Below are 12997 nucleotides of genomic sequence, written 5' to 3' on the forward strand. Positions count from 1 at the left end.
ATTTTGTCGAAATATAGCAGTAAATAGAAGGATATATTTAATATATATTTAATAATATATTTAATATTAAATGCTATATTTAATAATAAACTTTAAATGCATATTAAATTAACGATTGATGAGTTTTAAATGAAAAGAGGGAATATCCTTCTATTTACTGCTTCAACCAGATATAATTCTTGACTAAGTTTTAACGCGGATGTACACTGTATTTTTGACCTCAAGTTGATGAATGTCTAAAAATATTTAGGCCAATATGTTAAAACGTACTATCAAAGTTTGTTTATAGACTAAAACAACAACTGAAAATATCAAGTAAATGTTAAAACTTGCAGAGATCAAATACAAAAGTTCGCAAGCCAAAACCATATTATCCACAATAAAGCCAGGCACAGTTACTCCATTTTGTGCAGTGTTTATTCTAGCAGACAGAGCTTGTGTTGCATGCATTAAGTGCAGGTGGAGAGACACGTCAGCGAGACTGCGATTATTTCTTCAGAGATTCTTTAAAGCCGTCAGTATTTACTGGCGCTGTCCAGACCTATGGTTCTGAAACCGAATGAACATGCAGACTGACTAGGTGAGAAGATAGTTATTTAATTTTGAATATATGTTAAACAAATTTGAAATCTATTTATATTCTCTATTTTAAACAAACGTAGTTATTTAGTTTTAACGTAAATGCTGTGCGCCATGTTATCAACATCCAAGGGAAGGGGAGGAGGTCGGGGTGATAAAACCACCTGAAAATTATATAAAGAAACACACGAACTGTCAGAGATAAAACAAATTAAATACGTGACCATAACAGGGTTTATGAAAGGAAGTGGATAAAGCTACATTAAACTATTAAAGGCTGTAACCGCTTATTAACAAAGAAAAATAATATTTTTTTGACAGAGTAGCCTTTAAAAAACAAAACAAAAACAACAACAACAAAAAAAAATATAAAAAAAAAACAGTGTATTATTTCTAAAATTAGTTAATGCAACATTCTATTCTGTCGTCTTAGAAACCGATAATGGTGTGCCGAGAATGCGCAAAATTATTAGAGTACAAGCTGGCCAAAGACTCGTTCTGGTCCATTTAAATGTTTTTCACTATGAGGTCATCGTTTTTTATAGATACCTTCACATTAAAGACAGGGCGTGGAGAGGACTGATAGCAATATAATACAGACATTTGTACTGAAATATGAGGTTCTCATTCGTTGTCACTCAGCATCATACAAGAATCGATTTACAAGAAAGTACCTGACATTATTAATTTATATATACAAATAAATGTATAATTAGAAACTAGTGATTAAAAAGAATTTTGGGGAATTAAGCCTTTCTTACCTCATCTTCATTTCCCGTAAAGTCAAGTTTTATCATGCTCGAACCAAAATGAAAATCGTGCTCCTTTTTCAGGGTCTCACCAGCAGGAAGCGTGTTTTCATTATATGAGCTCACAAACTTAAAGTCACTGGTGCGCGAGCCTGTGGTTAGATACGCGTCATAATTGTAAGAACTGCGGAGAGTTCCTGCTCCATCCACCTCTGCGTAGTTGGGGGGAAGATAGGCGCTGGGAAGAGCAACTGCTCCATCAAACAACAGTCTGGGCTTTCTCCTGTGACAAAACTTCACTGCCACAATCAATATGATGAACGTCAGGAAGAAGGTGGACACGCAAACTAATGCAATTATCAAATATGACGTTAATTTAGAGTTGTTGTCCTCATAAGTCATATCTTTAAGTTCAGGAACTTCAGAAAGGTTGTCAGAGATGAGTAAATTTACAGAACAGGTTGTAGAAAGAGAGGGCTGTCCGTTATCCTTCACTGAAATAACAAGGTTCTGCTTCATATTGTCAGATTCAGAAATATCTCGTTGTGTTTTGATCTCTCCACTATGGAGACCTATAGTGAACAGTCCCGGATCAGTCGATTTGACAATCTGATAGGACAGCCATGCATTCTGTCCAGAGTCAGCATCTATAGCGATCACCTTGGACACCAGTGAGCCTGAGAGAGTCACTTTTGGGACCATTTCAGTCATTAAAGACTTTCCATCAGGAACCGGGTATAATATCTGTGGAGAGTTATCATTCTCATCTGTTATGAAGACTTTCACAGTCACATTACTGCTGAGCGGTGGAGATCCATTGTCTCTGGCAACAACTTTGAAAGTCAAGTTTCTGAAATGCTCATAGTCAAATGATCTTACAGCATGGATCACCCCTGTATCTCCATTAATTGATAGAAACGAGGACACTGGGACCCCACTGACTTCACTGGGTACCAGAGAGTACAGTAAAGTCCCGTTCTGTCTCCAATCTGGATCATTTGCATCAACAGAACAAACAGAAGTGCCTGGCTTGTTGTTTTCCCTTATATAAGCACTGTAAGAATGCTGCACAAACACAGGAGGATTGTCATTCACATCTGAGACAAATAAGTGAATTGTCATGGAGGTGGATAAGGGTGGAGATCCCCCATCTGTGGCTGTGATGGTAATGTTGTAATCAGATTCTTTCTCTCGGTCTAGAGCTTTTGTAGTCACTAGAGAGAAATAGTTTTTAACAGATGGGTTCAGTTTGAAAGGAACATTTTGCTGAACAGAACAACGAATTTGCCGGTTTTCTCCTGAGTCTTTGTCTTGAACATTAATGATTCCCACTTCAGTGCCTGGCTCAGAGTTTTCAGGTACTGGATTATTCAAAGATTTAAGGATGATTCTAGGCGGATTGTCATTAACATCAGTTATATCTATCATAACTTTAGCAGTTGATGCTAATCCAGATGCATCTTTGGCCTGAATTCCCATTTCATACTTTTTGTCTTTTTCATAATCAATTTCTCCAGTCACCACGATTTGTCCTGTTGTCTTATTGATAGAAAACAATTTTGCAGTTTTAGCTGTCATTCTGCTGAATTCATACGTTACTTCCCCGTTTGGACCTTCATCTGCATCAGTGGCGCTCACTCTGATGATTTCTGTTCCTGGATGTGTATTTTCAGCCAGAGTGACCCTATAAACTGACTCACTAAACACTGGGACATTATCATTAGCATCGAGAACAGTGATGTGTATAACAGCAGTGCCAGACCTCTGGGGTGAACCACCATCAGTGGCTGTGAGTATCATATCTATCTCTTTCTGCTCTTCACGATCCAACTCCTTTTCTAAAACGAGTTCACCGTATTTTCCCCCATCTGCAGTATCGTGTACAGTCAATATAAAATGTCGATTTTTCTGCAGTGAATAACTGTTGAGCGAATTGTGTCCAACATCGGCGTCATGCGCCTCATCCAAACGAAATCGTTGGCCTTTAACTGCTGATTCGCTGATTTCAAAGATAATACGTTCATTTGGAAACTGTGGTGCGTTGTCATTTACATCATGAATTTGCATAATTATACGATGGACTTCAAGAGGGTTTTCCAGGACAAGATCATAGCTAAGAATACAGGAAATTTGTGATCCACAAAGCTCCTCTCGGTCTATTGTCTCTGCCACGATTAAATCACCAGTATTCAGATTAATATCACAGTACCGTTTGCTGCTGTCCTCCGTGTCTATCCGAGCTTTACGAGCAGATAATTGTTTCACATCCATCCTTAGATTCTTTGCTATGTTTCCAATCACATACTGGCGCCTCGTTTCTTCCGGAATACTGTAGCTCAGATCATCACAGACGGATCTCAGAGGAAACAGAAGGAAAACCACGAAAAATGCAAAGAAAGAATGTAAAAATAACATGCACTCCATTTTTGAAAATTTGATATTGCACCTTCTCAACAGTAAGCGAATTTTTGACGAATGATATTATATGTATGTGTGTCGACGAATTGTTACTCCATTTTGTGCGGCGCTCATTCTAATAGACAGATCTCATATTGCATACATTAGTTGTGGGAGGAGAGACGCATCAGTCTGCACACTTGTTGAATAGCGACACTGTGAGTATTTGTCTGTTCATTGCAACATTCACATATTTATTGAAAATGTCGCAGTGATCAACCAAGTGAAGCCTCATGTTTGTTAGCTCGTTTTATTGTAAGATAATTCATATAACTGTGTAGCTATGTTTATATTAGGAAAGAACAGAAAATAATCACGCAATCGAAGACAAAAGACAAAAGACAGTTCTGGTGCTGTCCAGACTTGTGGTGCTGAAACCGGATGACCTCAAAGACATTGGACAGGAAAAAAAAAAGAACTTTAAATTCAAATTAAATGAACGATTAATCAGTTAAAGGGGGTATACTTCTATTCACCGCTTCAACCAAACATAATTCTTGACTAAGTTTTAACGTGGATGTACTCTGTATTTTTGAACACAAACTGATAAATGCCTAAACATTTTTTTGGGCCAATTCGTAAAAATTTACTCAAATCTCAGTTAGTTTTTAGACTAAAACAACAACTGAAAATCTCAAGTAACCTTTTAAACTTGCAGAGATCAAACACATAACTTCACAAGCCAAAATCATATTATCCACAATAAACACTGCAATTCACACTAACAAAAGGCAATAGGGAAGAAAAACAAGAGAGAGAAAATCCCCAAAAATAAACCTGTGTGTGTATATATATATATATATATGTTGATTATTATTATTATTTATTTATTTATTTATTTATTTTTCTCAGGAATTGGTTAATGCAGAGTTTAAGTACTGGTAAAGGTGTTCAAAGATATGCATTCATAAAATCCTAAATTTATTTAAATTTATACATTTAAATTTTTTTCATTATAATAAATAGTAAATGCTGATATCATAAAAAATAATAAACAATAATGTATATAATCAGTCGAGACACCAAATGCAAAGATAAAACACATTTCAAAGAAGTTAAGCCTTTCTTACCTCCTTTACTATTTCTTTTAACATCAAGTGTTATCATGCTCGAGCTAAATTTAATATTGTGCTCCTTTTCCAGAGTCCCACCAGCAGGAAGTGTGTTTTCATGATATGAGCTCACAAACTTAAAATCACTGGTGCGCGAGCCTGTGGTTAGATATTCATCGTAATTTTGTAAATTTACAGCACAGGTCGTAGACAGAGCATGCAGACTGTTCGTTATCCTTCACTGAAATAACAAGGTTCTGCTTCATATTGTCTGGCATAATATCTGTGGAGAGTTTTCATTCTCATCTGTTATGTAGACTTCCATAGTCACGTTACTGCTGCGATTTGAGCAGTGGATATCCATTGTCTCTGGTAACAACTTTGACAGTGAAGTTTCTGAACTGCTCATAGTCAAATGATCTTACAGCATGAATCACCCCCGTATCTCCATTAATAGATAGAAATTAGGACAACTTCACTGGGTACCAGAGAGTACAGTACACTCCCGTTCTGTCATATGTCATCATAAGGGGAAAGGTTACCCCGCCCCCCCCCCCCCCCTTCTCCGCTTTGCCCGCCCAAACATTTACATTTAATTTAGTCGCATTGTCACCACAGGCATTACAAACAGACATTTACGATATGGATTTGACAGCATATTATAAATATATATAAATAATACGCATTTCTAATGCAAAGATGTCAGCCATTCACAACAGTCTCACCGCAGATACGCCCCTTCAAACTGAGCATTCAAGCCAGAAGACTAAAATCAGGATATAGAAATGCCTTTTATTTCATAATGTTAAATGTAAAAATTTCCAGAGTTGAGTCAGGAGGCAAAAACTTAGTCAAGAATTATGTTTGGTTGAAGTAGTGAATATAAGTATACCCCCTTTTAATTTTAAACTGATTAATCGTTAATTTAATTTGAATTTAAAGTTCTTTTTTTTCCCTGTACAATGTCTTTGAGGATCGTGGTCAGAAGTTTTCAATGTGTATCACAAGTTTTCAATGCGTATCACAAGTTTTCAATGTGTATTGCAAGTGTTTTAATGGGTTTCGTCTCAAACGGCCTCCCATAGTAAAGAGACGTAGAGAAGTAGCCTAATTCACACAAGCTCTCTCTCACTTGTGTGCATGCGTGAGCGTTTGCTGGGTGAGCATGGAGAGCGTGTGGTGAGTTATGAGCGTTGTTTGGGTGTGAATGTAAATTTGTGGCGGCTGTGCCTTTACTAGTTTCTTCACCCTCAGATATGTTTCTGTCTTTTCTCTCTTCTCTTTTTTCTTTTTTGTTTTTGTTTTAGTCATTAAGAATATTTTTTTCCTGGATTTGTGAGTTTTGAATACACTCACGCAGCATCATGCAGTAAAGGTGGCAGCTGCCGTGAGTGTTGAGGATTGTTGTTTAGCTATAGGTGAAGTTGTGGGCAATGAATGCATTTTGTCAAGCCTCAAAAATGAATGTTAATGTCATTGTTTTAAATAATGTAGACAAAGCAAACGAGTTAGTTGAGCGTGGGATCTTTATTGATGGTTTGTTTACACCGGTTCTCCCTTTATCAATGCCATCTAAAAAAGTGACCTTATCTAGTTTCCTTTAGGCATTTCGCCTTTATGATTGTGAAAAATGATGCTGAATTAGACCTAAATTCCGTATCAATGATTTTGACTATGTTGTTTTTGAAACAACAGGGAAAATGAAATGTTTCGGTTGCAATAAGGTGGGACATTTGATCCGTGATTGCCCTGATTAAAGGGAAACATTAGCAACAGAGCAAAATGTAAATGATGTAACTGTCCCACCCACTTAATTCAACCAGACACTGACAGTAGAGAGCAGGGCCGCGTCTGGCCAAATGGGTGCCCTAAACAGGATTGTATTGTTGTGCCCCCCTTCTTCAAATATAATGATGGAAAAAAGCACCTACTATAGGAGTGAAAATAGAACTTTAATCAAATAAAAAAGTAAATGAATAATTTGTATTATTTACAAATTACAATAGTAGCTTTCGACATTTACCTATGGCTAACTAAATTATGACTCAAATTAATTTTTCTATTCTCAAGTATTCAGAAATCATGCAAGAGGAAATTAACCTGAGATTAATTTACTATGATAAAACCATGGTTTATTTTTGTAAGGGTTGTGATATGCATGTTTTTTGTTGAAGAAATTATAAAGGCTGTGTCATTTATAGCAAAAAGGTGGCCAAAAATGAAAAATTAAGTGAATATTTGAATTAAATGTTTGGTCAGTAGCCTAAACAAGGATTTGATTCTCCTGTAAGTGTAACAGCAGCAATTGCATGGCATTTGGCTCCCTTTGCAGGCATTTGTAATAACATGTACATCAATTGTTTATTTTGTATTTGCCTACATTAAGTATTTTAACAGTGTTATTATTAATTAATTAATTATTAATTAATCATTATTGCCTCATTGTTTTTTTATTGTTTATATATATATATATATATATATATATATATATATATATATATATATATATATATATATATATATATACAAGAATGATGATTTGTGGTGTTATTGTTAAAACCATGGGTAATTTGTAGCTGACACCTAAATGAACACATTACAATTGTTTTATGACTGCAAGTCTTTCTCCTCAAATGCTATTGAGCTTCAAATTTGTGTTTGAGCCCATGCGAAAAAGTAGAATAATTTACATATGATTTACAGTTTATTTTAATAAATATCAAACATTCAATTAAATTGTGCTTAGCTGACACCTAGATTAACAATTACAGTTGTTTTTATGACTGTAAGTCATTCTCCTCAAATGCTACTGACGTTAGAAAAGTGTATACCAATATCGCATGTAACTTTAGAGACATTTTATTTTCTCTGCGCCGGATTGCTGATGGCCTTTACCCGGGAAAAGATGTCCATCCACCAGTTATGAACATTCAGCCACAAACATGAGGTGGCGAGGGCGGATGGGAGAATGGCACTTTTTTTTTTTTTTTGAGCAACTGGGATGATACCCCCTCTGGGAGTCAGTGTCCTACACAAACTGCATACTCTGCGTATAGGGAGCGGCGGTACTGGTAGAGAGCCAAGCGCGATCGTGGAAGAACAAGCTGAACTGAGGCGATTGCAGCAGAGCAGTAAGAGATAAATCATGCTAATCCTGAAATTATTGTGAGGAAGTGTTCGGTAGATAATGCAGAGTCCACTGACACTGGGTCTTTTGATGACGGACTCAACTTGATGAATCGAATAGTCACTTGTTCGGACAGTAATGCCTTAAGTTGTCAGAGATCTCGCAGTGCGAGGTAGAAAAACAGCCTTTGATGGAGAAAATAGGCAAGAATGATGGCATTGACATAGAGGCAGAACACACACTGTTTAAGGTACCGCTAAAACAAAGGAAAAGTAATAATAACTGTGATTTGAGAAGTGTAAAGAGGATGGATGTAGGTGAATGTGAAAACCAGGCAGACACAGAGAGTGACAGTGAATCAGATTGTAGCCACTCTCTTTCACAGGGTGAATGTGTGAGTCGTAATTATGAAGTGGATGATATAAAACTGTTTCTTTAACCAAACAAAATAAAATAAAAATAGGGTACGAGTAAATAATTTTTTTTCCTGATCTGAAACAGTTTATTGAAAAGATAAGGTGTCTGATGACTGAAGGCTTTTTTACCAAAAAATTAATTTACAGGTTAAAGAAGCTAGTGAGAACTCAATACTGAAATAAGCAATGATGGTGGTGAAAAAAGCTAATTTAATGATTATCGTGTTTTGTCTTTTATTCTTTATGGGTGAAATTAGTGTTGCTTCAGTGAATGTAAATGGAGATGTGAAAAAAAAAGAAAAAAAGTGCTATCAGTGGAGGAGTTGCTGTAGTATTTTCCAAAAACTTCAAACCGAATTGTAATTTTTTTGGGAGAAACATTTAGAACTACAAAGAATACATTCCAGTCATTGGTGCGACTTTGGTAAGGTTCAAATGAAACAATTTTGTCAACAGCATACTCGAAATATTACTGTACAGTTAACGAAATCTATGAGAAACCTGGAGGCTTCAATAGTCGAAATACAAGTGAATGAGCTGGGGGGAGGGATTTTTTGGAAGCTTTTACAATAAAAAAAACTAAACTTGTTGATCTTTTAGGGGTTAAGGTGCAAGGAGCTCTGGTTCGGTACCGTTTTCAGAATATTGATCAGATCAAAGCTCCAACAATTTTTTTGTGTTTTCTAAAAAGAATGGACAGAAAAGATTAATTTAAGGCAGCTTGAAAGAGGGCAGCTTGTTTTTTATGAAAAGCTGTACAGCTGTGAATGTGTTGCAGAGCCTGACACTGATAATGTTCTTTTTGAAAACTTGGTGCAGGTGTCTGAGTATGCCAATATAAAACTCTGTAAGGCAATGAGCCTAGAGGAGTTGTACAAGGCCCTTCAGGGCATGGAGTCTAGGAAGGCTCCTTGCATCGATGTTCTTCCAGTAGACTTTTATATTTCTTTCTGGACAGTGTTAGGGGTGGATTTGCTTGATGTGTTCAATGAAAGTTTAGCTCAAGGGTAGCTGCCTTTGAGCTGCCGTAGAGCAGTTCTTACACTCCTCCCAAAAAAAGGAGACCTGACGGATATTAAGAACTGGTGCCCTCTGTCATTGCTTTGCACAGATTACAAGCTGCTCTCTAAAATTTTGGCTAGTAGAATGGCAGAGCTAATGGAGCAAGTTATTCATCCGGACCAGAGCTACTGTATACCTGGTAGGTCCATTGTTGATAATATTATTAATGATCAAGATAAAACTTTTGATCGAGTTGAACATAATTACCTCTGGAAAACCTTAGCAGCTTTTGGTTTCTTTCGAGGTTTTGTGTAAATGGTTAAGATGCTGTATACTGATGTTGAGAGTGTGCTGAAAGTGAACGGTGGTTTATGCAATCCTTTCAAGGTTGGTAGAGGTGTAAAGCAAGGATGTCCGCTGTCAGGAATGCTCTATATGCAATAGCCATAGAACCATTATTGCAACAGATAAGAGTAAATTTGACTGGGTTAAATATACCTGGTTTTAACTATAACGTTCATCGATCCGCTACGCTGATGTCATGTAATAATCAAAAGTCAAAAATATGTGGAAAGTGGACAGGAGAGAATCTAAGCATTCCTGATGGTTTAATTTGGCGTAAAGGGGGTTTGAAATACTTAGGGGTCTTTTTAGAAGATGAGGGCACTGTACAGAAAAATTGGGAAGGGATCGTTGAAAAGATTAAAGGTTGATTAGCCAAATGGAAATGGCTGGCCCCAAACATGTCCTGTAAAGGACATACTTTAGTTATCAGTAATTTAATTGCATCCTCTCTCTGGCATAAGCTGGCATGTATAGATCCAATCGTGAAAATGATGTCTGAAATTCAAGCCTTACTGGTGGATTTTTTCCTGGGATAATTTACACTGGATTACTAAAAGCATTTTATTTTTTTGCCAAAAGAAAAAGGTGGAAAATGACTGATAAACTTGCAAAGCAGAACTGCAGCTTTCCATCTACAATTTATACAAAGGCTTCTTTCGGGGTCAAGTGACTTTGGTTGGAGAGTAGCTGCATCTGCTATTTTACAGAGTCTGGGAGGACTAAAACTTTAGACCCCCTAAAACTGGATGCCTCCAATATGCCAATGTTTTATTGAAATCTTCTTAAAGTATGGACTCTTTTTAATCAACAGAGGGCACCATGTACGAAATCACACTTCTGGTTGTTAAAGGAGCCCATAATAAATGTAGCTCGTTTAGACATTTCTGCTGTTGAATACAGCTTTCCTGGACTAAGTGATATCCTTTGCAAATCCAAGATCAACATTTTAAGATTTCTGCTAAATGTAGCTGGACCTAATTTCATGAACATTGAGAAAACAGCATTTCATTTGGGACATTTTTTTAAATCGTAAAGTTGCTCAACTGATGGCAAAGTGGCAGGCTGCTCTTACAAATGAAGAGAGAAAATTACTAGCAAACTATTGTATAGGTAGCAGAGACCCCTAATGCTGAAGACTATTTTCCGAACATGTACTTGTCTCCCAAACTAGATGATTGTATGGGTTTGTTGTTAAACACTGGGAAGTCCTTGTGTTTTGATTTCTTTTCGGTTACAGGGAAAGTCTTGTACAAAGCTTGTGTTTTGGTTTTTAACAAAAAGATTTTAGACAACAAAATAGATACACCATGGCGTTCTTTCTTAGATTTGGATGAGAATGTTAAGCCTGACTGGAGAGTTTTGTTTAAACCACCGTTAACAAAGAGAGTTGGAAATAATACAATGGAAATTTATCCGTGGAGTGGTAGCTGTCAATGCTTTTATTTCTATTTTAAATCCCGATGCGAGCTCAAAATGTCTCCTTTGTTTTAAAAGAGAAGCTGTTTGATGCATTGAGAAGTCTTTTTGATGCTTTTAATGGATGCTATTGATGCTATTTTTTCTGGGTGCTAAATATCTGCAGAAAAGACAAATTGATTGTCAGTTAATGAATTTTATATTGGGTCAAGCTAAATTAGCTATCTATTCAAGTAGGGAAAATAAGACTGTGCAAAGGCCTGGACATAATGCTACTGTGTTGTTTTCAACTCTTATAAAGTCGCGAGTGTTGATTGATTTTAATTTTTATAAATCTATGGATGAGTTAATTTCCTTTGAACTAAAATGGTGTAGCAAAGGAGTATTGTGTTCTATGTTTGAGGTTGAAGTTGTTATCTCACATTTTTTGTAGGAACATTTTTTATGGGATAATGTATACCCTGTTAATTGTTTTATGCAGTTCTGTAAATAAAAATATTTACTCTCTCTCTCTCTCTCTCTCTCTCTCTCTCTCTCGCTCGATCTCTTTCTAATAACTTATTTAATAACTGCATTAGAATGCTATCAACGGCTCAAGCATCCCATTTTAAAATTACGTTTTCGAACTAGCAAAAGAGGCATTGGATGAGATGCGGAATAAATAATCCTACTAACAATAGCGATTTAAGTACAAAAACTGCACAATTCCCTTTAAATGTATCATCGTATCGGATGTTTTGAGGTGTGGTGGAATAATTGACTGTTGAATTATTAGAAACATAATGCACACCCGAGGTGTAATGGCAACGACGCGACTTAGGGTGTGCATTATTTTTCTGATAATTCACCGGCCAGTTATCAATTATTCCTTACGTATAACATTATACTGAATTTATTCCGCTGTCTGGGCCCGCAGCTTCGTCGATGAAAAATCGGGACCCTTTAACTGTAAACTCTGGGATATCTAATTTTACCTTACTGTGGGGGGAGGTCGGGTTGTTGCCGTTTATGTCTTGAATCTCCAGAGTTTGTTCAAGGGGGGTTTCCATGAAGAAATCTCTTCTCGGTCAATCCTTTCATGTATAACCAGTTCCCTGCGCGTTGATTTCACAGTAGCGGTTTCTTCCATCAAACTCAATCCTTGTATTCTGTGATGAAAATGTATCATATTGACTCTTAAATCCTGGGCAATATTGCCGACCACTGACCCTCTCTTTATTTTCACATGAATAACGTATATATTCTAAGTACAATGAAACAGCGAATGAATAAAGGACAACAGCTTTCCAAATTTCCAGCCGCGAGGCGTATGCTGACGTGTATTGCAATCTAAATAAACGATAAGGAAATTCAATAGAAAATTTAATAGGCCTAGTATTAAGATATTTATTGTCCTCAGACACAATCAACAGTGGTCTGATTATGAGAGGTGTGATCTGAAAAAAGGATGCAAAGCAAATGGGTGGACCGATGAACAAATTCACAGCACAGATCAACAGCGACACACTGCGTAGTGTGAACATACCTATAGGCAAAACGTTAAACCCCGTCAGCACACTCATTTCATTTATAAAGGTTAATTTTAAAGGCGCCGCAGTCTACAACTCTTTCAGGATGTTGAAAATGACCATGTAAAATGTTAATAACATAAGGCTCAGGAGCAGACAGAGGTGTCGATACTATAATTTATATTCTTGCAAGAAGATATAACTTGAAAAGGTTTTCCTCATACTTTCTGGAAGTCAAAGGGAATATAAAAATACATGTATATTAAAATATAAAAGGAAGACAATGCCCAAATGGAAAACAATCTGTTCTAAAACATTTTAAGGACTTAAGTGCATCGTTATCATA

At 36.5% G+C, this 12997-nt stretch overlaps 1 protein-coding gene across 3 annotated transcripts in view; it reads right to left on the reverse strand.

Annotated features, from left to right (window-relative positions):
- Positions 1–3843, reverse strand: part of LOC128021266 (protocadherin beta-16) — a 78095-nt gene extending 74252 nt beyond the window's left edge. For 2 of the 3 annotated variants that reach the window (XM_052608365.1, XM_052608357.1), the window contains exon 1: positions 1341–3843. In XM_052608365.1, coding sequence (XP_052464325.1) covers positions 1341–3752 — 2412 coding nt within the window. In that variant the 5' untranslated portion in view covers positions 3753–3843. The remainder of the gene's footprint in view (positions 1–1340) is intronic. The other variant, XM_052608359.1, reaches the window with a different exon arrangement.
- Positions 3844–12997: the final 9154 nt, after the last annotated feature.

The sequence above is a fragment of the Carassius gibelio genome, chromosome A10, assembly GCF_023724105.1.
Source record: "Carassius gibelio isolate Cgi1373 ecotype wild population from Czech Republic chromosome A10, carGib1.2-hapl.c, whole genome shotgun sequence".
Lineage (NCBI taxonomy): Eukaryota > Metazoa > Chordata > Actinopteri > Cypriniformes > Cyprinidae > Carassius > Carassius gibelio.